The sequence below is a fragment of the Rana temporaria genome, chromosome 8 (genome assembly GCF_905171775.1).
Source record: "Rana temporaria chromosome 8, aRanTem1.1, whole genome shotgun sequence".
Classification (NCBI taxonomy): Eukaryota; Metazoa; Chordata; class Amphibia; order Anura; family Ranidae; genus Rana; species Rana temporaria.
Genome location: NC_053496.1, coordinates 53,249,566 through 53,274,824, shown reverse-complemented (window position 1 = coordinate 53,274,824; position 25,259 = coordinate 53,249,566). Strand labels below are relative to the sequence as shown.

The window sequence follows — 25,259 nt, the reverse complement described above, 5'->3', positions numbered from 1 at the left end:
TGTCTTCTTCTTCTACTACACCCAGGGGCATGTCTTCTTCTTCTACTACACCCAGGGGCATGTCTTCTTCTTCTACTACACCCAGGGGCATGTCTTCTTCTTCTACTACACCCAGGGGCATGTCTTCTACTACTACTACTACACCCAGGGGCATGTCTTCTACTACTACTACTACACCCAGGGGCATGTCTTCTTCTTCTACTACTACTACACCCAGGGGCATGTCTTCTTCTTCTACTACTACACCCAGGGGCATGTCTTCTTCTACTACTACTACACCCAGGGGCATGTCTTCTTCTACTACTACTACACCCAGGGACATGTCTTCTACTACTACTACTACTACACCCAGGGACATGTCTACTACTACTACTACACCCAGGGACATGTCTTCTACTACTACTACACCCAGGGGCATGTCTTCTACTACTACTACTACACCCAGGGACATGTCTTCTACTACTACTACTACTACTACACCCAGGGACATGTCTTCTACTCCTACTACTACTACTACTACTACTACACCCAGGGACATGTCTTCTACTCCTACTACACCCAGGGACATGTCTTCTACTACAACTACTACACCCAGGGACATGTCTTCTACTACTACTACTACTTCTACTACTACACCCAGGGACATGTCTTCTACTTCTACTACTACTACTACTACTACTACTACTACTACTACACCCAGGGACATGTCTTCTACTCCTACTACTACACCCAGGGACATGTCTTCTACTCCTACTACTACTACACCCAGGGACATGTCTTCTTCTACTACTACTACTACTACTACTACTACTACACCCAGGGACATGTCTTCTACTACTACACCCAGGGGCATGTCTTCTCATTATGTATTACCTCAGATCGAAGCCGTTGCTTCAGTGCGCATGTGCCGATCCCTTTGGATATCTACAAATCCGTGCAGGTTTAGGAGATATCCAGGGTAGCTACAGGTAATCCTTAAAGCGGAGCTCCACCCTAAAGTGTAACTCTCGCTAATCTGAACCCTCCCCCCCCCCCCTCCGGTGTCACATTTGACACCTTTCAGGGGAGGGGGGTGCAGATACCTGTCTGAACACTCGGCTCCCAGTACACAGCGAGAGCCAATCGGCAGGTGTAGCAGGACTCGCGCATTCGCCATAGGGAACCGGGCAGTGAAGCTGGAGCGCTTCACTTCTTGGTTCCCTCACCGAGGATGGCGGGGGGACAGCAGAGTGACGAGCGATCGCTGCGGGCGGCGCTGGACTCCAGGACGGGTAAGTGTCCTAATATTAAAAGTCAGCAGCTGCAGTATTTGTAGCTGCTGGCTTTTAAAAAAAAAAATTTCAGCGGACATCCGCTTTACTATAGGCTCACCTGTAGCAGAAAGTTACAAAAATCTGTTTACAACCACTTTAAAGTAGATCTGTAGTTATGCCTTTTTTATTTTTTTTTTTGCTTCATTTTGCATAGAGTAGGAAAGGGTTAAAACCCCTGTCAGTTTTTTTTTTTTACCATCTGTGTGCCATTGAGGAGATTTCTTTTTACATTTTGTGCAATAGCCACACCTTGAAGTGAGAGGGAACCTCTAGTAGTAAACAGTCACCAGAACTAGTGTCTATGTTGATTTCCTGTTCTGGCAGCCACTCCGAATTTTATATTTTCTTTCACTTTCGTTTTTAAAGGGGTTGTAAAGGTTTGTTTTTTATTTTCTAAATAGGTTCCTTTAAAGTGGGATTCCACCCGCAATTTATTTATTTTTTTTTAAAAGTCAGCAGCTACTTGCACTGTAGCTGCTGACTTTTAATAAGGACACTTGCCTGTCCTAGTCGCCCGCGACGGCGATCGCTTGGTCCTGGCGCCTCCATCCTCACTAAGGGAAACAGGCAGTGAAGCTTTACAGCTTCACTGCCCGTTTCCTACTGCGCATGCACGACTCACGCGGCGCATTTGTGAATGGGCAGCTGCCTTCTGGGATACACACAGTTCCCAGAAGGCAGTGCGGCTCATTCACCAGAAGACACCGCGACGGAGGACGAGCCAGAAGATCCACCGCGGTGAAAGAGGCAGAAGAGCTACTTCCGCATAGCAACCGCCCTTTCAGGTGAATATAATTTTTTTTTTTTTATTTATTTTAAGATTTTCAAGGTTAATTAAAAAAAACTAGTGGGACTCCACTTTAAGCTAGTGCATTGTTGGTTCACTTACCCTTTTCCTTCGATTTCCCTTCTAAATGTTTTTTTCCTTTGTCTGAATTTCTCACTTCCTGTTCCTCAGTAACACAGCGTCTCCTCGCAGAGATGTAGTCCCAAGGGAGGGGGTGAGCACGCTGACTAACCCCCAGCCAGAACGTCTTGGACGATGGGGGGGCAAGCTTACTGAGGAGAAACGGGAAGTGAGAAATTCAGGCAAAGGGAAAAAAAAACATTTTGAAGGGAAATTGAAGGAAAAGGTAAGTGAACCAACAATGCACTAGCTTAAAGTAACCTACCGTATTTATCGGCGTATAACACGCACCCCAAGTTTAGGAGGGAATTTTAATGAAAAAAACTTTTAGGAGGGAAGTTTAAGGATAAAAACTTACATTTAAATGCCCATCAATGCAGCCTTATCAGTGTCCATCTGCAGCCTTGCCCAGTGTCCATCTGCATCCTTGCCCAGTGTCCATCTGCAGCCTTGCCCAGTGTCCATCTGCAGCCTTGCCCAGTGTCCATCTGCAGCCTTGCCCAGTGTCCATCTGCAGCCTTGCCCAGTGTCCATCTGCAGCCTTGCCCAGTGTCCATCTGCAGCCTTGCCCAGTGTCCATCTGCAGCCTTGCCCAGTGTCCATCTGCAGCCTTGCCCAGTGTCCATCTGCAGCCTTGCCCAGTGTCCATCTGCAGCCTTGCCCAGTGTCCATCTGCAGCCTTGCCCAGTGTCCATCTGCAGCCTTGCCCAGTGTCCATCTGCAGCCTTGCCCAGTGTCCATCTGCAGCCTTGCCCAGTGTCCATCTGCAGCCTTGCCCAGTGTCCTTGCACCTTGAACATTTAAAGTTACCGCCGCGGCGCAGAGATAGACAGAACCGGATGTCCTGTGTACTCGGCTGTACTCTGCTCCTCTCGCAGTCCCGCCCCTTGCCCAGGCTCCTATGATGGACATAACACAGGTCCAGTGGCGGGGCTGGGCGTGACTGCAAGCGGAGCCGAGCCTAGCCGAGTACACGGTACACTCGGCTATGTGTATATCGGTGGCGCTCGCTCCTCTTCCCCCTCACAGACAGCGGGGATCAGCGTATAACACGCACCCACGATTTCCCCCTGATTTTAAGGGGAAAAAGGTGCGTGTTGTACGCCGATAAATACGGTATTTAGAAAATCAAAATCAAACCTTTACAACCCCTTTTTAAGTGATCATGGTCACCAAGACAAATAATGATTCTCCAGACACTGTAATACACAAACAGTTAAAACAGGAAGGTGATGTAATCCCTCTCTAAGATTTTTCCCTTCAGTTATACTTTCCATCTGTGAAGATTTCCCTTCACTTCCTGTTCTGTGGACTCAACAGGAAGTGAGAGGCTATCCTAACATTGTGACTTTAGACCGTAGTCAAGGATTTCCCCTCTATTCCTGTTTTTGTTTTCTCTCTAAAGTTTAGATTTACTTTCACTTTCACGCCCCTTGAGGTTGGTGATCAGAACAATTCGAGTAAATCTCCCTTATGCCTAGTACACGCTATGAGAATTTTGTACGCAGGCGCCGTATAGAGCCGCACCGACGTTCGGCTTCTTTCGGCTACTCGTGACGCGATGTATGCGATTGTCGGAAGCCTGTCAATCAAATAGGAACGCCCAGTCCCGAAGACCATACCCGGAAGCGGCGGAGAAGATCTATCTCTAAAACGGTAAGTACTGCTTCGATTTTAAAAAAACTACCCGATTCCCTTTGACAAAATGAGCCTCAATCTAATGTTAAAAAATTTTTTTCGGGTGAACTCCCGCTTTAAAGTGGTTACAAACCTCAGTCATGAAATGTGAGCAAAGCACATACGTCTGTAGTGTTCACTTGTTTCTTTCCAAAGATCTTAAGCCTCATATACACGATCGGACTTCCATCTGACTTTTCAGTGGATATTGGTCTGAATGGGCATTGGCTGTGAACTTGTTCTGCATACACACGGCAAAACTTTTTCAGCCAACTTTTACCAAATCACTTGTTTTTTCAGCTCTTTACTGCCACCCTTTGGGCAACTTCTGCTATTGTTGGCTGGTGTTTAGCATCGATTCTGAGCATGCGTGCTTGTACTTTGGATTTTAGTCCAATGGACTTGTGTACACACGATCGAAGGATCCAACGAAACACATTTGTTGTCGGAAAGTTTGAGAGCATGCACAGCGAACATTTGCCTGTGGAAATTCCGACAACAAGTGTCCGATGGAGCATGCAGACGGTCGGATTGTCCGATAAAACACATCCGTCGGACCGTTGTTGTCAATGTCCGATCGTGTGTACGGGCCTTAAGTGTAGTTTCTATCTGGTGCTCTGTTCCTCTGTTATCAACATGTGTCACGTCTAAGAAGTTTTCCAGACACGTGTGATGGGGAGGGAGATCAACACACAGCTTGATTATTCAGAACATGGCTCTGTGGCTGGGTTCACACTGGTCCGACAAACGCTCCGACATTGGGAGCTCATGTCGCATGACGTGTGAAAATCAATGTTTCCCTATGAGAGCCGTCTTAACTGGTCCGACACAAGTCGGTCCGACTTTGAAAATGCTCCCTGTACTACTTTGGCCTGAGTTTGATCCTACTTCAGCCCATTGAATATCATTGAAGTCGGATCAAAGTAGGACCCTTGTCCTTACCATCCGACTTTTGACATCCGACATTGTGATTACAGCAGCGGTAAAAGGAATTTATCTCACTCTGGGATTGTTTTGATTGGTCAAAGAACAAGTCAGACTATCACAAAGTCGGAGCAAAGTAGTATCCTGTTCATGAAAGTAGGATGAAAGTCGTACTACTGTCCTGTAGTATAGTGTGAACCCAGCATGTATCCTTTCTTCACTCCTGTGCCGTGTCCGAAGTGGGGTGTGTTTCTTTCCTCCAATCAGCTTTCACACACTAATTGGTGCACCACCCTCCATCTATTCTTTGCCCCCTTGCTCATCTGCGCCCTGGGCAGCTGCTCACCCCTTGTCCTGGCCCACTGGGAGCTTTTCACGATGGTCTAAGCTGTCATTACTGTGTGTCTAAAACTTAACAGAACCAATCAGATTCATTTTAAAAACAAAACACTGCCCTGGATTTGTTTGTTTTTGTTCTGTGGGTCTATTTACTTCACATAAACATGAAACCAGTTTAAAAACGAAAGTGAAACTGTAGGCACATTATATGATTGCATTTAATCTATTTTTAATCATTTTTAAAAGGAATCGGTTAACTTTTATGTCTCTATACCCTGTAAACAGTAATTTCCCTTTAAGTGAAGGTAAAAAATTAAAAATGTAATACACAGACCCTTCATTGCGGAAGAGACACTCAGTGGAGTTGATTTTTCTAAAACCTGAAGAGTGCAAAATCTGGTGCAGCTGTGCATGGCAGCCAATGGGCTTCTAACTTCACCTTGTTCAATTAAGCTTTGGCGAGAATCCTGGAAGTTGATTGGTTTCTATGCGGAGCTGCACCAGAGTTTGCACTTTTTAGTTTTAGTAACTCAACCCCACAATGTCTCTTCTGCAATCAAATTCACCTACTTGCCTGTTGGAAATATTCTGCTTGATCTATGCTGAGCTGCACATACCTATTACATCTTACTTGTGGGTTTAGGACACTTTCACACTGATGCAGTTTAGTTTTTGTGTTGCACTTTTGTAAAAGGCATGAATGCATTGTCTGATCCTTCAAATCGCACTACAAAACATATTAAAATCACATTGCATGAGGGTAAATGTCAATGGTCCCAAAATGGTGTCAAAAGTGTCTGATCTGTCCGCCGCAATGTCGCAGTACTGCTATTACTAGTAAAAAAAAAAAATGCTATAAATCTTTTCCATAGCTTGTAGACACTATAACTTTTGCACAAACCAATCAATATACACTTATTACGATTTATTTATTTTCAAAAAATATGTAGAATATATATTTGCCTAAACTGATGAAATGCTTTTTTTTTGGGGGGGGATAATTATAGCAACTAGTAAAACGTATATCGTTTTTTTTTTTTTTTCACTTCAAAAAAAAGTGACAGTTTTGTTTATAGCACAAAAAAATTAAAACCTCAGTGGTGATCAAATACCATCAAAAGAAATCTCTATTTCTGGGGAAAAAAGGTGCAAATTTCATGTGAGTAAAGCATCGCATGACCGTGCAATTGTCAGTTAATGCGACGCAGTGCCAAATTGTAAAAAGTGCTCTGGTCAATAAGGGGTAAAATGTTCTGGGGTTAAAGTGATACTCAAATCTTTCTCGTTTGTTATTATTGAAAAAAAATCTTAGAACGATGCTCTGGATTGGCGACAGCGCACCGCTGACAGGGCCGACATGTTTAACGGAGTTACGTCCGGGTTTGCCGGCTCCGGTGCTATGATTACGTCACTCTGGCATATACGCACGTGGGCTGCCGGTTACGGCATGGGCCCTGAAGAAACGGCACAAGCATGCTGTTCCTTCAGTGCGCTGATGACGTCGGCGACAGTGTATACAGTAAATATCCCCTAAACGGTACACGTTTAGGAGATATTTACAAGACCTACAAGTACGCCTTGGGCTTACCTGTAGGTACAATTAAAGACGGGCGCTGCTGTCGTCCTACCATACAGCAGTAGCGGAGTTCTAGCACAGCTGCTGGTGTGTATGGACCCAAAGGCATTTTAGATAATGGGTCATATCGGTCTGTTAATGAGCGGCAACTTGTGTCAAGTTTCCCTAATAGCCGTAGTGTCCAATATAAATGTGGGTATCTAGGTTTGTACAAGAGGTGGTAGTTGTGGCTATTTAAAGGATCACTAAAGTTATTTTTATTTTTTTAAATTGCAAACATGTTATACTTACCTCCACTGTGCAGCTCGTTTTGCACAGAGTGTCCCCGAACCTGGCCTTCTGGGATCCCTGGGTGGCTGTCTCGGCTCCCCCTCCGCAAGGACTCAACACCTTCATGCTAGCGAGCATGGTGTGGAGTTCTTGCGGGCGCGGTCCCGTGATACAGCCGGCGGCCTTAGCCACCGACTGTATCACTCGCCCCCGGCGCGCCACGTCATTGGATGTGATTGACGGCAATGCGAGCCAATGGCTGCGCTGCTTTCAGTCAACCATTGAATGAGCCTGGAAGATGGCTGAGAAGCCTGCGCGTTCACGGCACGGGACTTTCGAGCGGTCAGGTAAGTAAAGGGGTGTTTGGGGTGCCTCTAATCCGCATAGAATACATTAAGGTGAAAAAACTTTTACCTTTACAACCCCTTTAAGAATTAATACCAGTAATGCTGAGCTTGTAGGCCTTCATGATTTCACCCTTTTATTTGTATTGATGCACATGATTGGAAAAGACAGAATCTGAGTGTCTTTACATAGAACACCGCAGGGTATTATATTTCCAGTGAAGCAATATAAATGCATGACTTTGAGATGTTTAGTGATGCAGAGCAATGCACAATCCATATTTTCTGCAGCAAAATAGTTTCCATGGATTCCAATTAAAATGTCATGTGTCTGCCTATGCTGAGAAATAGATTTCTCCACCTTCTCTGTTCTCAAGGTCATTGCTTCATTATTCCTTTGCTGAAATTGTCATTTCTGCTCCTGTGTGTAGTGTTCTTGTGTATGAATGTGTTGGCTAGGTAATTATTATCTTTTTTCATCAAATGTCAATGGTGTCAGTTCACTAGGCTGCCATAGTTGGTTATTTCTACCATGCATGTTCTAGGCAGAACCTTCAGCTTGGTACCCCAATACTGCAGAGCTTTTCCTTCACCTTCGTTATTTGACTTTTCATTTCCTATTTTATGCTGTAGTTTCTTGCATGCCTCTGTTTACTGATTTCTCTTTTTTTATTATTATTATTATTATTATTATTATTATTATTATTATTATTATCGATGCCTTATACACCTTTGCAATTACAGAATATTTTATTATTCCCAAAGGGAAATTGTTGAATAATCACCATTCTTTCTAGTATTACACCTTTTTATAGTCCTGTACCCCCACATGTTGTTTGTGACTATTTTTATTTTTCACTCTGTGAGGCTTGCTTTTCACTGGTTTCAGCTTGTGTAAAAGCAGTGTGAACAGATTGTCACTTTAAACAAGCTGCTAGCAGGCTTCGGCACGCTTTCATCAAGCATCAGGTTGTGTTGAAGCCTGCTAGCAGCTTTTTTTACCACTTAGAGACCGCCCAACGCATCTATACTATGGCAGGGCGGCTCTATTGTGCGAAACAACGTACCTGTACGGTGTTTCTTTTTTATTTTATTTTTTTCCAACTCGAACACTAACCGGAGACATAATCAATTTTGCGTTCATACGCTGTCTCCATCCTGGTTCGCATCATTGTAGGAAGTTGCTTTTTTGCTTTGTTTGTTATATCAATATATAGGTATAGACATACTGAGCCTATATGGGTATAGAATGGAAAAATACAAATAGTGCAAGAGTTTACATAGTAATAAAGTGCCCCTACCCAAATCCTCTAACCCGAGCCCCCCCCCTCCCTGTACGGTGTTTCATGCAATAGATACTGTGGTCGCGCCAGCTGCATGGAGGGGGAGCCAATGCGTGGGTCCAGCAGGCCCGATGGCCATCCTCCATCGCTTCAGAGGTAGAACGGGGATTTACTTATGTAAACAAGGCAGATACCTGTTCTGACAAGGGAGAACATGGGGATCTTCTGTTCCTAGTAATCAGGACCAGTGATCGTTGTTCTTCCTGTCAGTACTTCCCCCCACACAGTAAAAAAGCACAAACAGGGAACACATTTAACCCTTTGATTGCCCCTGATGTTAATCCCTTCTTTGCCACTGCCTTTTTTACATTGATCAGTGCATTTCTTTTTAAGCACTGGTCCCCAAAAAGTCTCATTTGGGGTCAGATTTGTCGCATTGTCGCAGTCCCGCTAAAAATCGATTGGCAACATTACCAGTAAAAACAATAAAAAAATTTAAGTCTATAAATCTATCCCATAGTTTGTAAACCCTATAACTTTTGCTCAAACCAATCAATATACACTTATTGGGATTTTTACCAAAAATATGTAGAAGAATACATATTGGCCTAAATTGATGACAAAATATTTTTTTTACATTTTATTTTTTATTTATTATTTTTTTCTATCTGTATTATAGCAGAAAGTAAAATATCCCCCCCCCCCCCCTTCAAAATTGTCAGTCCTTTTTTTTTGCGCAAAAAATTAAACATTAGAGGTGGTCAAATACCACCATAAGAAAGCTTGATTTGTGGAGGAAAAAAATACATCAATTTTATTTGAGTACAGCATCACACGCACAATTGGCAGTTAGAGTAACACAGTGCCGTATGGCAAAAAATGGCCTGGTCTTTAGGAGGGTAAATGCTTCCAGGCTGAAATGGTTAAAGTGGCAATCAGCGCTCCCATTAGAATCTGTAATAAACATCTTTGCCATTCTGAAGCAACCACTTTACAAATTAGCGCAACATCACTTTCCAATTTATTAATTTACGTGTAGAGTGAACACCATTAGATCTAGCAGCTTTTGTCATTTGGACTTCCCCACACTTATATTTACTCACTAGTAGCGCGAGAAACCTTTTTACTTTTATTTCACAAATTGACTTGGCTATATATGTATCTGAAATACCGTATTTTCCAGCGTATAAGACGACTCAGCGTATAAGACGACCCCCTAATTTTCCAGGAAAAAATTTGGTTTCGGGATATACTCACTGTATAAGACTACCCCCTTTTTTCCAAGCCCCACTGTGCCATTACATGCCCCCACTGTGCCATTACATGCCCCCACTGTGCCATTACATGCCCCCACTGTGCCATTGCATGCCCCCACTGTGCCATTGCATGCCCCCACTGTGCCATTGCATGCCCCCACTGTGCCATTGCATGCCCCCACTGTGCCATTGCATGCCCCCACTGTGCCATTGCATGCCCCCACTGTGCCATTGCATGCCCCCACTGTGCCATTGCATGCCCCCACAGTGCCATCACATTGCATGCCCCCACAGTGCCATCACATTGCATGCCCCCACAGTGCCATCACATTACATGCCCCCACTTTCCCCCCCCCCACTGTGCCATCACTCACGTTTTGCAGGCCGGTGACAGTCTCCGTCTGCTGCGAGCGTCCATGATTTCAAAGCCGCGCGCCGTCTTCTCAGCGTGTCCTGTGATTGGCAGAACACAAATTTTCCCAGTAGCGCCTCTGTTCTATGTTCCGCCAATCACGGATGCCTTCTCATCTCGTCCGAGGATGAGAAGGCATCCGTGATAGGCGGAAAACAGAACAGAAGCGCTGCTGGGAAGATTTCTGTTCCGCCAATCACAGGACAGCGAGGACGCGCTGAGAAGACGGCGCGCAGCTTTGAAATTATGACGATCGCAGCTGCACGGAGACCGTACCCGGCGTATAAGACGACCCCCGACTTTGGATGTATTTTTTTGCATCCAAAAAGTCGTCTTATACGCCGGAAAATACGGTACTCAAGGTTTTGTTATTTTGACATTGTCGATGCCACAAATAATGTGGTCAGGAAGGTGTTCTCTCTACATCATTACACCGCCCCTTTGCGTTGTTTACACATTTGATTTTCAGTCTGCTCACCTAAAATAATGACTTTTCTGGTGACTGCTATCTTTCTCGCTGCTAAAATAAGGTGGCGAGTGATTGCAGAGAAATACAGGCCTCATCCTAGCAGCTAATAGTATGTGTTTTGGTAATGGAAATGCATGCGGATAAATGTGCAGGTTATATGAAAATTGCTCTCAGGTAGACTTTACAATAATAAAGCATAATATGTGATAACTGGGGAGGAAAAAAAAAAAAACCTGTGTCCCTTTAATAAACTACTTTTAGATTTGTAATTTCTTTCCTCCAAAGTGTTACGGTATCCACCCAAGTGGTTTTATTGTGCAGGCATCATCAGAGAGCCAGACCTGATTCTAACAATAGCGCTGCTGTTTGCACAAGCCAGACTTTTCTCATTCAGGTTGTTATTTGAGCGCTGACCTGATTCAGTCCTAGGACCAAGGTCATGTTTTATTCAGTGCAGGAAAATGGAAAATCTGGCAAGAACCAAGATCCTTGTGTTGAAACCGTTTTTATTTAGCTCACCGTGCAACAATAGAAAGAGATGAGGCCGATGAGAGAAAGTAAGGGAATTTCAATTCATTATTCATTGCTTGCTCAAGCTTTAATTATATAAAAGGGTTATCATGTGGTTCTAGCTTGTTTCAGAGAAGTTTAAAAGGACAACCTTGGATTTTGAGTTGGTGAGATCATTTTTTTTTTTAAAAGCAAGCCTGACTTTGCTTAAAATATACTCAAGGTAACAGAAATTTAAAGTGGAGGTTCACCCTAAAAACTAATTTGTAACATTAGACTAAGCATACTAAGGACATTTACTTTCGGCAGGTCTTCTTTTTCTCCGTACACACCTTTATATTCTGATTTGGTCCAGGGCTTCCGCGTTCTGATGACTCTGGGACTGGGCGTTCCTATCCTTCGGTTCGATGATTGACGGCTTGTGAAACAGGTCCCCTGTCGCACAACGCGCGTCACCAGATTTCCGGGAAATAGCCGAGCTGCGAGTCGGCACTATACGGCGCCTGCGCAGTCAGCTCTACACGGCGGGCGCAGGTGCCGTATAGTGCCGACTCGCAGCTCGGCTATTTTCGGAAATCTGGTGACGCGCGTTGTGCGACAGGGGACAGGAACGCCCAGTCCCGCAGTCATCGGAACCCGGAAGCCCTGGACCAAATCAGAATATAAAGGTATGTACGGAGAAAAAAAAAAAATACCTGTCGAAAGTAAATGCCCTTACTATGCTTAGTATGCTAAATGTAATATTAACATTTTTTTTTTTTTTGGGTGAACCCCCGCTTTAAGCGTAAAGGCTGAAGATTTTTTTTACCTTCATGTATTCTTTACATCAAGGTAAAAAACCTGTGTTCTGTCCCTCAAATCCTTGCCTGAGCTCCCTCTCAAACCAATAATGTGCATGAGGGCCTCGGGGACTCCCTTTCCTCATTGACTGAGACCGCAGCGGATACCATTGGCTATCACTGCTGTCAATCGGCCAATGAGAAGAGAGCAGGGACGGGTTTGAGCCGCAGGTCTGTCTGTGCAAGCTGCTTGCTATGGGGGGGGGGGGGGCACTGGTCATGGGGGAGGAATACAGGAGTCAAGGGGGACATGGGAAGAAGAGGACCGGGGCTGCTCAGTGCAAAACCACCGCACACCACAGGTAACTGACCTGTTTTTTTTTTCTTTTGTAGAGGAATGAGGCAGCAGACAGAAATGACACTTGGTGCTCTTAATTGAGACAAATACACACTATAGAGGCATATGCTTTGCTCATATTTTATTTCTGAGGTTTACAACCACCAGCCTGGGTGAAAATAAATAAATCAAAGTCGGCATCTACATGTACTGAAGCTGCTGACTTTTACTATAAGGACACTTGGCTGTCCGGGGAGCCCGCGATGTCTGCACGCGAAGCTGACTTGTCCATCCTCTCCGGGTGCTGGCGCCAGCATTCTTACTAAGGTAAACGGGAAGTAAAGCCTTGCGCAGCACTTTCTGAATGGTCCCGTCTTCTGGGACACACACAGGTCCCAGAAGGCGATGGGGTGAAGGAGGGCACTGCCCAAGTGACGTACCTCCCCGTGGGTCGGAAGTCTTGAATAAAATTTACAAAAAAGGTAATAAAATATAATATCCATTTTTGCCTTGAACTCTGCTTTAATTCTGAGCTGTTTTGATGGGCAAAAGTCCAACATTTCTTGGTAGCATTGGCACTTATCGATTCTCTTTTACCCTTCAATAGTTTTTAATGATTAGCTGCCTTTCTGGTCCATAGGAATTTGTGGCAGATGGAAAAGGTTGATGGGCAAGCTTGGACATTACGGTTATGTGCCAAAATGTTTGCCTGCTGAGAACGGCAGATTGGAGGTACTGAAAGCTTGAGCAGATGTGTGAACCTCCAAAAAAAAATTCCATAGAAACAAATATTGATTTGAAAAGTAATTTCAGGTGACACACACTGTGTCTGCATTTTTTTCGAACCTTGATGCAGCTTTAGCAGCACCCCCCAATTATCTACCTGAGCTCATTCTCTCTCCGGCGGTGTCCATGGTCCTTTCAGCCATCCAGTAAACTCCTCCTGATTGGCTGGCTAAGACAGAACAGTGGCGCTATTGGCTCCCGCGGCTGTCAGTCAGCCCAGCAGGGGATAGAGGGGGTGGGGCCAGGTCGGGGCTCCATGTCTGAATGAATACACGGAGCGCTGGTTTGTCTGACCCCTGTAGCAAGTTGCTGGCTGGGGGGGGTCCTTTTAAAGGAGGGAGGGACTAGGAGCAGCAAAGAGGGACCCGAGAAGAGGAGGATCCATGCAAAACCAACTGCACAGAGGATGCAAGTATAACATGTTTGTTATTTAAAAACAAAACAGAAACAAGCCTTTACAATCGTTTTGTTTCCTGCCTGCACTCCTGGCTCCATCCTCATGCCGTGTGCCACCGCAGCAAGCTACTTTCTCTGGGGGCAGAGCTGCTGCTCTGTATATCCATTCAGACATGGAGCCGCTTGGCCCCGCCCCTCTCTTCTCATTGTCTCACTGGCTTTGATTGCTTTCTCAGCCAATGAGGAGGGATAAGCCCTCGTGATGGGGCTCGGGTAAGTATTTGGGGGGCTGCTTTCCAAGGAAGGTTTTTGTTGACTTCATGCATAGAAAAACAAACCTTGAGCCTTTAGAACCGCTTTAATATTCATTTGAGAAATTGTAAAGTTTATTGAGCACATTTGTGTGCAGATTTCATTTTTTTTTTTTATGACTACACATATCTGCTGATCTAGCGTTACTGTACTGTTCTCATAATGGTGCTATTTCATTTTTTTGTCGTCTGCTGGAGGAATCTAATTTACATTTATTTGTGATTTTTGTGGTTGTGTTTTATTTGGCTTATTGGTAGGGGGGCATGTTTGAGAGCTGGGCTTTGAGGGCTGAGCAAATGTTCATTGGATGGCAGTCCTCCAATAACTGGACTTTCCTGCAGTTGCCAGGACTTGAGCCTATTGCAGAAGGCCTTGAGACACAAATTCACCCAAAAGTCCGAAGCGCGGTGAAGAAACTGGCCGTGTGAGAACATCGCTGGATCCTGGCGCAGGCGAGTGTCCTTTTTATTAAAAGTCGCTTCTGCAGTTTTTGTAGCTGCTGACTTTTAACTTTTTGAATAGATAACTGGACAACTGCTTTAAGGTTCATCCTTTCTCTTTTCTATAACTAAATTATGCAGCTTCTACATTTTCTGAAGTACGGAGCAGTAGTCATTTTGTTGCTGATTCAGCGGTTCCAGCCTGTGATGATCAGGCCAAGTCAATTGTGCATTTTAAGACGAGAGCGAGAATTCTAAATTACATATTGGATGTTTATCACTTCTTCAGTTAAACTCCTGCAGGGAGAGGTTTAATCGCTGTAAAAACTACCAATGCCAATTAAAAATTTCAGCAGCCAAGCATTGAAGTTGATAAGCCATGGGCAATTCTCAGTAACTTAATTTCAACTCTAGAAAAAGTCACTATCTCTACCAAAGTGTAACTTTTGTCACACGTTGTTTTGCTTAAGGTTTGCAAGCTAGCTACAGGGGGATTCCATGCCTTTCACTTGGGTCTGGGAAAGGCAGCCATATACAGCTGATTTTTTTTGAAAGATTTATATCCCTTCCAGTAACTTGGAAATTAAAAAATTAATTGTTTTTTATTAAAGAAAAGAGAAAGAATCAGAGTACAAAATACAGCCAAGGTACCCAAGTACCACACAGTAACACATAATCAAAACATGTCAATACATACTCTGACTATAAGCAATTTGTATATCTTATATCCAAAGAAAGCAAGGGAAAACATCACTATCCATGATTTACCCGCTACTAGCTAATACTAAAGAAAAAAAAAAAAAAAAAAAAGGGAAAAGAGAAATAAAATAAAAAAAAATAAAAAAAACACAAACGGGGGGGGGGGGGGGGGGGGACAAAGACACTGTAGTGAACGAACCTTCTAAGGTCTCTACATACCAAAAAGGAGTGTGGAGGAAATGGTCAAAGCCACAGCAGCAATCTCATCCCATATCGAGTTGTAGGTATTGATCAGAATACCTGAACGCCACCCAGGGTGACCACGTCTGATTAAATTTTTCCGACGATTCCCTGGCAATTGCTACAGTTTCCTCCAATTGGTAGATATTCTCTATGGAACTAAACCATTCTGGAATGGACGGAATATCCTTTGCTTTCCAGTGCCTGGGAATCAAAACTTTCGCTGCGTTCAGCAGATGTCTCGTCAATGATTTTTTATAATGTTGCATGGAGCAGTCCGCAATGTGGAGTAGGCAACATGCAGGCGTAAGAGAGATTGTGGTATCTGTAATGGCTTTGATCAGTTCAACTTGGAAATTAAGAGATTAACACCTGGTGGTATGGTAAAAAAATTGAGCGTCAGAAGTGCTTGTTATTGCCCGCAGAGGTTCTGTGACTCGGAGTCAGCCAACAGCAGGCTAAACTCCGCTGTCGGCTGGAGTTACAAAGCCTGACCAGGCTGTGCAGGAATCCCTGAAAAGTGAGCGATCGTCGGTCTTTGATCGCTTAGTTCTTGGTGTAGAAGCGGCAGGGGATATCCACCTAGCTAGGTAGGTAGGTAGGTAAGTATGTACGTTTATTTTTATTTTTTTTATTCCCGCGATTCTCTTTTAAAATTGTCTATCTCACACTTGACAATGGTACATTCAAACGTTGCTTAAAGTCTGGGAAAAGGAGTACTCGAGGTCTTGATGGTTCAGGACCCATCACTTCCGGATTTGTCCTGTTTCTGTCCACCTTACATGGCCAACACAGCTCCTGCAGCGAGATCGAGATGGATGGCCCAAAGATTAGAGAATTAAAGAAACTAACACAATTTTCCCATTCACACACTCCATGTGGATGGGGTAATCCTCCCCGCTGAGCTATTGTACAGTGGGGAGACTATAGCCTGCAGCTCTGCTGAGGTGTGGTAAATCCTACAGGGTGGTTGTACAGAAGTCGATTGGCTTTTTTAAGATCTTGTGCTTGCTGGACAGTTCATGTGTTAAAGTGGTATTAAAGCTTCATTCATTTTTTTTTTTTTTGTATTTAAATAACAAACCTGTTATACTTGCCCTCTCTGTGCAGTGGTTGTGCAGCTCCGATCTTCTTTTTTTTTCGGCGCGCCGGTGCTTTTAGCTCCTTCAGCAGTCCCCCCCCCCCCCCCCAGAGCAAGCCGCTTGCCTTGGGGGTGCTGCTACATACTCGCTCCAGAGCTGCTGCTTTATGCATCCATAAGACAGAGCCACATCTCTGTGCCCCCCCCCCCCCCCCCGTCTCTCTTCCAAGGCTCACTGCTGTCTCAGCCAATGAGGAGGGAGAGTCCCAGGACAGCTGAGGCTCTTGTGAACATGGTTGGATCGGAGGGAGCTCAGGTTGTACCTTCAGGCATAGAGAATGCATGAAGGTAAAAAACACTTTCAGCCTTTAGAACCACTTTAAGGCATTGATCTGAGATATCCAAAGGCATTGCAGCGCTGTGCTGCAAAATTCCTGGCTGTTTAAATACTGAACTATTTCACTGATGATTACACATTTCAGTGGCCATCTAGTAAATGGCATGTTCCTCATTAGATTATGATTTGAAAATGTGCTAAAAAATATTTGCTTACCAATGTGTATTTACATCTGCAGGAGTTGCTGGGTGTGTTTTGCAACAGATGAAGATGACCGGACAGCAGAATGGGTGAGACCATGCCGCTGCAGAGGCTCCACCAAATGGGTCCATCAGTCTTGTCTCCAAAGATGGGTAGATGAGAAGCAAAGGGGAAACAGTACAGCTCGAGTGGCATGTCCACAGTGCAACGCTGAATATTTGATAGAGTTCCCAAACCTCGGTAAGTGTCTAATATATCAGTGTGAAATTAGAATGAAGCTTTACATATTATATGATTGTTGCACCCCCTCCGCAATATTCTCCTCTCATTGTACCCCACAGGAGAACATGAAAAGTGGTGAGGGGGAGGGGCAACAACATTGTAATTAAAAAGTATTTGTACTATTTAACATATTTATGTACAATAACACAAATTAGAACTTAAATTAAAAATGTATTTAGATAAGATCTGTAAAATTCTACATTTGAATAGTCCACGTTTACCATTGAAGCAAGCAGATGGTGGTGTTGTAGAGCCTACTAACTTAAAATGTAAAGCCCCATATACACGGGCTGAATGTCGGGAGACCTTTGCCGGTACAAAAAATACTGGCCGACAATCTGCCCGCGTGAATGTCGGTCTGTCTGACAGCATCAGCCAATGGCAGAGAGCACTAATCGGAATGTTCTGGCGGGGGTGCCGTCCCTCTGTCAGAACACGACAGCTCAGCGGGGGAGATCGCTGGACTAATGTTGCATGGTTGGTTAGTACATTTGCTCCCGACTGGAGGTTGCACGTAAAAAAAAAAAAAAAAAAAATGTAGTGTGTACCAGATTAACTTTTGTTGAGTAAAAACAATCCCATCTGGGTAATGAATGCACATTGTAAGGATTCTAACTTTGTAGCAGGCTTGCCTATTTCTGTTCTTAAAAAAAAGTTGTACGTTTTCCCTATCTTTGGAATACTGATTCCTGAATAGGAGGATCTGTGTTTAGTATAATCAGCTGATGCAATTTCAGTCTTCTAATGTGGAAAGTTGCATTCCTTTAGAAGTACAGTAAAACCTTGGTTTGAGAGTAACTTGGTTTGAGAGCGTTTTGCAAGACAAGAAAAATATTTTAATACATTTTGACTTGATATACAAGCGATGTCTTGATATAAGAGTAGCGTCATGTCACAACCGAGTATAAAAAACAAGAGGAACCTCCAAGTGTAGCAATACGGTTACATTTAATGAAGGTACAACATTTGGCAACTTATTGCTACACTTAGAGGTGCCTCTCTTCTCTTTTATACCCTGTAAAAAATATGCTTTGCTATACAAGTGCTTTGGATTACAAGCCTGTTTCTGGAACTATTATGCTCGCAAACCAAGGTTTTACTGTAGTTAAACTTTAGGGAGTATGTCACCCCAAAAATGTTATTCCGATTGCAGAGGATGTCTAAAGTTGTACTTTGTCTTTTGGTACTTTTGGGAAAACCAGTAAGCGGTGGATCACTGGTGCAATGCCATACCTCCATTCCAGTGTTTACAAGCTGCAGGGCTTGTGAATGAACTTTGAGGCCACTCATCCGCAACCTCGCAGTCTATTGAGAACTACAAGCCACCAGCCGCAGTGGATGACGGTAGTTGTAGTTTGTGCACGAACCAGAAATTGTGACTGAAGGATGCAGCCATGCGAGTGGAGCCCTGCAAGGTCGAGTTATTTTCAAATAGTGACTGCGGGCGCAGGTAGAAGATCCTCGGCTTATGGTCACAAGGGGGGTGGAGAGGGGTAGCAACTTCTGGAACATATTACATTTTCCACCTTAAATACAGGTGGAGCATTTAACGCATTTCAAAAGTTGAACTTCTCCTTAAACTAAAGGCTAAGTACACATTTTTTGCAAAAAAACATAAATGCATCCACATTTTGAAGGAAAGAAACGTGCATTTGTTTTTGTTTTTTTGCATATAAACTTGCAAAGAATTTCTATTGAGTGTATTGCCTAACATTTATGACTAGGTTGTCTGGTAATATATATATATATTTTTTTTTTTTTGGTTTGTCTTAAACCTAATAAAAATATCTTTAAAAAAAATTTGCAAAGCATTGCTACAGTGATCCTGTACAGGGGTTCTGGATGGAACGCATAGGCTACTGCAGACTATTGCTCTATCTCTGTACAGTACAGAGGTATGGACTTCTGGTTATAGAGTTGGAAGAAGTGTCAATGGAGTACAAATGCAGTAATCCCCATACTTGTGTTCCATCAACAATAAGTCCTTCTGCTGTGGTGGCACAGGGAACTTTTAGTTTATTCACAGATCTGTCAATGAATGATGTGCCTGTGTGGACGGAGACATGTAAAACTGGCAAAGTGACAGGAATCAGCAGGTAGAAAGAACCCCAGGTGGTTTGGGAATGGTGACAGGACAGCTTGGCACACCCTAATTATAGGTGTAAGATGGTAAAAAAGAGGTGGATTGGTCTTGAAAAGGGTTATAATGGTTAAACCTTTACTCAGCTGGAAGCCAGAAACAAATATTTTCCATTGTTTAAACACAATCATTCTAGGAACGTTCTTGTTGAATAAACAATGTATAATAGTTTGTTACTATTATATATAGTGTAATGTGACTTTATAGTAATTGTTCACGCAGCACTAATAGCATATTACCAATTATTAGGGATGCACCGATTATCGGTGGCCGATACATATCGGCCGAAAATAGCATTTCTGGGTCCCTGCCGAAATAAAGTTAAAATGCCGATAATAAAGCTGGGTGATACAATTTTTTAATAGAGGGGGGGGGGAGGCAATGTTCATAATATATGCAGACCCACACGCTGGCCGCCAGACCTGCACATAGCGCGAGCAGTGGCACTGTACAAACTGTGTGCCGACTGCTGATCGCGCTCCATCTTGTCCTCCTAGCTCCTATTCCTGCTGTTTGGACTCCCCCTATGGGGGAGTCTCTTGGTTTAGTCCAGCGGCGTGAGGTCACGGCCAGAGGCCGGGAGGAGTCGGAGCGCGCAGGGAGCTGTGTCGTCGGAGCATCAGGCTGAGACTGAGGCAATTGATGTCATCACATCACACTGCCTGCCTAGGAGGAACCTAGCAGTGTCCTCCACTAAAGTAAGCACTACTAAGTTATGTACAAAACAAAACCTGTTCGGAGTAACTGTGCTCCATTTTATAAAATGGCTAGTTCCAGGTGGGGGGGGGGGGTCGGAGGCAAGTGGTTAACTAACTGAGGTGATAAAACAAAATTATCTGCCATTTTTTCACAGTAGCACAGTGAGGCTGCAATTGATATTTGTTTTGGTAGTCAGATAAGGCAAGCAACGTTTGTGTGTTATTGAGCCATGCTTGCCTTATCTGACTACCAACAAAAAAACATTAATTGCAGCCTCACTGTGCCCATCAAACGCAGCCACTGTGCCCATCAAACGCAGCCACTGTGCCCATCAAACGCAGCCACTGTGCCAACAAACGTCGCCACTGTGCCCATCAAACGCAGCCACTGTGCTATCAAACGCAGCCACTGTAACCATCAATTATTGAAAAAAAAATGAAATAGGGGAAAAACAAAAACGTCATTTTCGGTTTCGGACTAAATTTATTTTTTCGGTTTCGGTTCTGAAATTTCCATTTCGGTGCATCCCTACCAATTATTGACAAGTAAACACTCAAAAGGATTATGCACTTAAATCTGCTGGAACCCCCATTAGATTTCCATTACTTTCTGTGTACCTGTTGCATATTTTCCCTTGCTTCCTGTGCAGTAGAACTCTGTCAGCAGGACAGGAAGTGAGGAGAAATCTCGCTAACAGAGCCCCAGACAGCAATAAAAATATGACAGACTGAAAGAAAAGAGGGGTACCTCCATCTGAGTGCAAACTGTGCAAAAAGGCATACAAGTATAAGTAAAATAATACATTTGCGTATAGTAAGAGGGATCTGCATCTCATCCAAAGAGGTGTTGTCATCAGTGGCAGAGATCGGCAGACAAGCGGTTGGAGTGTACAGAGTTTGGCCAGGAAGCTGCTGGGTAGATGTGAAGGGAACCGCTGGAGTTCAGGGAGCTGGAGCACAAGCAGCCTGGCTTGTACAGCGCCTTCCGGGTGTCCTCTTAGCAACATTTGGCTCAGATCGGCGATGACGTCAGTCTGCACATGGGCTGTGGTTATGCGTTTTCAGGCTCTGCACCTTTTTTTGGCCAGAAAAATTTGACACGAGTTCCAATACTTCCCAATGCTATCCAACACTAGAAAAAAAAGATATTTTGTCTTGGCACACAATTTTTGCGTATTCTCTGAACCTGTACTTTTTTTTTTTATTATTATGCAATACATTTTTGATTACCGTAATTTTTTATTGATATTTAAAACAGGAAAATTAGATCTTTGTTCTTTCGCTCATTTGAACACTTAGAAAAAAATGAAAAAAAGTATCTGATAAAAAAAAAAATTGAAAAGAAAATCGGGTTTTTATTTACAGCTACAGAACCTACTGACATTTTCATGACTGCAGAGTGCTCTGAAAACTCTTTTTAGGTAGCTTCAGAGAATTGGCTGGGAATTTATTCTGGACAGAACAGCAGCTGGCATGAATGCAGAGGGATGATGCTTCATAAATAACGGCGATATTACCTGACATTTCACCCTCATCTCTTCTCATTCTGCTACTTACTGATCTGCTTAATGCAGTCATTTTATTGATGTATCCTGTACATTGCAGGCACTTCTCAAATATATAACCGTCTTTCTACAATGGCTAAAGTGTAAGGAATTGGCAGCCTGCCGCAGTTAGATCATGTTAATCGATTGTATCCACGTCAAGGATGCAGATAATGGCTGCTGCTTCAGGGAATGTCACAGCTGTTGATCTTGCAGAGCTGTACATAAGGCAGAGCCGCCTGCAGTGACAGAGGTGGCAGGATAGTGCTGCCTCCAAGTGACTCTGTGCAGATGCTGCTTCTAGCCTGGGCTGATATGGCTACATTTCATAGCAGTTTTATTTTTCTTCTGCTAAAAAAGAGTATTCCAACATTTCCTTACAATGTTGGATATGATTTGCAGTAAAAGGTCTACTACCCTGAAAAACCTTTGACCGCACTAACCTCACTTTCTACTAGTGCTGATTTGAAAGCAGTCCGCAAACCGCAAAACCAAGACCGTAGAGCAGATCTTTTTTTAACCACTTCTCTACTTTGGGTGTTTTTCAGATTTGGTGTTTACAAGACTAAAACAGTTTTTTTTTGCTAGAAAATTACTTAAAACCCCCAAACATTCTATATATATTTTTTTCTAACACCCTAGAGAATAAAATGGCGACCATTGCAATACTTTTTGTCACACCATATTTGCACAGCGGTCTTACAAGCGCACTTTTTTTTGGAAAAAATTCACTTTTTTTAATTCAAAAATAAGACGGCAATAAATTTGGCCCACTTTTTTTATATATTGCGAAAGATAATGTTACGCCGAGTAAAATTATATTACTTTTACCCTTAAAAATCTCGATAGGAGACGTTTAAAAAATTCTATAGGTTGCATTTTTTGAGCTACAGAGGAGGTCTAGGGCAATAATTATTGCTCTCGCGATCGCGGCGATACCTCACTTGTGTGGTTTGAATACTGTTTTCATATGCGGATGCTACTCACGTATGCGCTCGCTTCTGCGCGCGAGCTCGTCGGGACAGGGCGCTTTAAATTTTTTTTTCCTTTTTCCTTCTTATTTATATTTATTTTATTATTTTTTTACACTGGAAAAAAGCATGACAGGTCCTCTTAAATATGAGATCTGGGGTCAAAAAGACCTCAGATCTCATATTTAGACTTGAATGCAAAAAAAAAAAATGTAACTCTTGTCATTTGAAAAAATTATAACAAAAAAAATGTCTCTTTTAAAACGCTGGACGGGACTGACGTTTTGACATCACTTCCGCCCAGCAATGCTATGGGCACGGGTGGGGGCCATCTTGCCCTCACTCGTATCCCCACACAGCAGGCTGAAGCCCCTCCCGCCGCCGATAACGGTGACCTTGCGGCGAATCCGCCCCCGAGACCACCGTTATCTATTACAGGACCACTCACACTAAAGATGGATATCTCGGTTGTGGCAGCAGCTGCTGCCGTTACCGAGATATCCATCTTTAAAGTGCCGCCGTATATAGTCGTAAGGCGGTCGGGAAGTGGTTAGTTCTCAGTTTGGTTCTTCAGGGCTGGAATTGGCAAGTATTGTGCTATAGTGGTCAGTTTAAAGAGGAAGTAAACTTGTTGGTTGTTCAAATGGCTGACAGGAAGGGTATTTATGACCGAAGAGACCCTATTGGTTCTGCCATAAATGCATCCGTCTGCCTGTCAGCTGTCATGTTCACTGAGTCGCGCATGCTCGGTTGACATTTACACCCCCGATCGGCTCTGTGCCGCGGTGATGTGGCTCGCGTGTGAATGCGTGGGAGTGACCTCATTGTGGCCTATTAACATTGTCACAAGACCCGGAAGGATCAATGTAACACAATGTCAACGCACTTCAAGTGCATCAATACATACGCCAACACATGCCTAACGCAGCACAAGTGGTGTAAACCCAGTCATTTTAAGAGTTTTGTGTTTTGTGGGGGTTTAGTGTGCTCCTGCTCCTTTTAAGGAGGGTTGGGCTCCCTCCAATCATCTGCCCTTCATCTATACATCAGCATACATGTGCTTCCACTGAGGAGACTTTAAATTTTAGAGTTAGGACTGCAGTACACAGGGAGCCTTGACAGGGCATGCAGCTTACGCATGTATTTGCACATGCGTGCAACTAAACCCCGGTTTTTAACGCACTGTTAGACAGGTGAATTAGGTTGGTTGCTGATTGGTTGGTAAGTCGAGCTTGAATATTCTGTGCGTTTTTTGACATACGTTCTCCTTTTCCAGTGCTCCTTGCTGTGAAGACCAGTCATAGGTAGGGGCAGTGACAGTTGTTTTTTTCTATTGGAAGATGAACCTTCACCCCAGTCTGAGGCCCAGAGCGCTCCTGGAGCAGGTTTTTATCAAGGATGTCTCTGTAAATTGCTGCATTCATCTTTCACCCGATCCTGACTAGTCTCCCTGTTCCTGCCACTGAAAAACAAACATTCCCTCAGCGTGATGCTGCCACCACAATGCTTTACTGTAGGGATGTTATTGGCCTGGGAATGAGCGCTGCCTGTTTTTCTCCAGACATGATGCTTGCCATTCAGACCAAGGAGTTTAATCTTTGTCTTATCAGACCAGAGTATTTTGTTTCTCATGATCTGAGTGCTTCAGGTGCCTTTTGGCAAACTCTAGGCGGCTTGTTGTCTTTTTCTAAGAAGTTGCTTCCATCTGGTCAATGATACCTGATTGGTGGAGTGCTGCAGAGATGATTGTTCTTCTGGAAGCTTCTCCAGCTCTGTCAGAGTGACCATTGGGTTCTTGGTCACCTCCCCGACTAAGGCCCTTCTCCCCCGATCACTCAGTTTGGCCTGGGCGGCCTGCTCTGGGAAGAGTCCTGGTGGTTCCAAACTTCTTTAATTTACAAATGATGGAGACAACTGTGCTCATTGGGACCTTTAATGCAAGGATTGTTTTCTGTACCTTTCCCCAGATCTGTGTCTTGATACAATCCTGTGTTGGAGGTCTACAGACAATATTTTGGACTTCATGGCTTGGTTTGTGCTGCATCTGTCCCCTGGCGTCTTTGCACTGAGAATCGAGCCACTGAACACCGCTGATGGCTCGGTTCTCACTCCTCCCCGAGCAGAGCGATGCTGACTGTCAGAGGGGTGGGGAGTGGCTCGCTGAGACTGCCATCAATCAAGACAGCTGGTGGACCCAGACTTGGAAGTTGTGATGACGCTTTGCCTCGTCTGATGGCAGTGACGTCAGCAGAGAGTGGACCTCAGACCGCTCTCCGCTGAAAACGGGTCACAGCGAATTTCACTCCTGTGACCCAGAGGAGAAGCCCAGCCTGGACTTCTCCTTTTTAGACCCCTTCAACACGGGGCAGATCCGCTTACAGCGGTCTGCCAGCTCAGCGGGTGATCTCTCCATTGATCTCCGCTGAGCTGGCAGATGACAGGTCCCTCTCTGCTCACTGAGCAGGGAGGGGCTTGTCGAGCGCCGCTGTCTCCTATGGAGAGATAGGACGAAAACGGACAGCATTTCCATTTTCATCAGATCTCACCCAATCTGCCATGGATGGATGGCGACTTATCGCCATCCGTCTGATTTTTATCGGATTAGATGTCAGCGGACATGTCACCGCTGACATGCGACGCTCCATAGAGAACAGGTCCGCCAAAAAAACTGACAGGCGGACCTGAACGGTCCGGCAGTGTGAAAGTGCCTTAAGGTTTGAACATGTACTACAGACA

At 44.1% G+C, this 25,259-nt stretch overlaps 1 protein-coding gene across 1 annotated transcript in view; it reads left to right on the top strand.

Annotated features, from left to right (window-relative positions):
* MARCHF5 (membrane associated ring-CH-type finger 5) overlaps positions 1-25,259 on the top strand; it is a 50,846-nt gene that overhangs the window by 7,457 nt on the left and 18,130 nt on the right. The window contains exon 2 of the mRNA XM_040361802.1: positions 16,926-17,128. Coding sequence (XP_040217736.1) covers positions 16,926-17,128 — 203 coding nt within the window. The remainder of the gene's footprint in view (positions 1-16,925; positions 17,129-25,259) is intronic.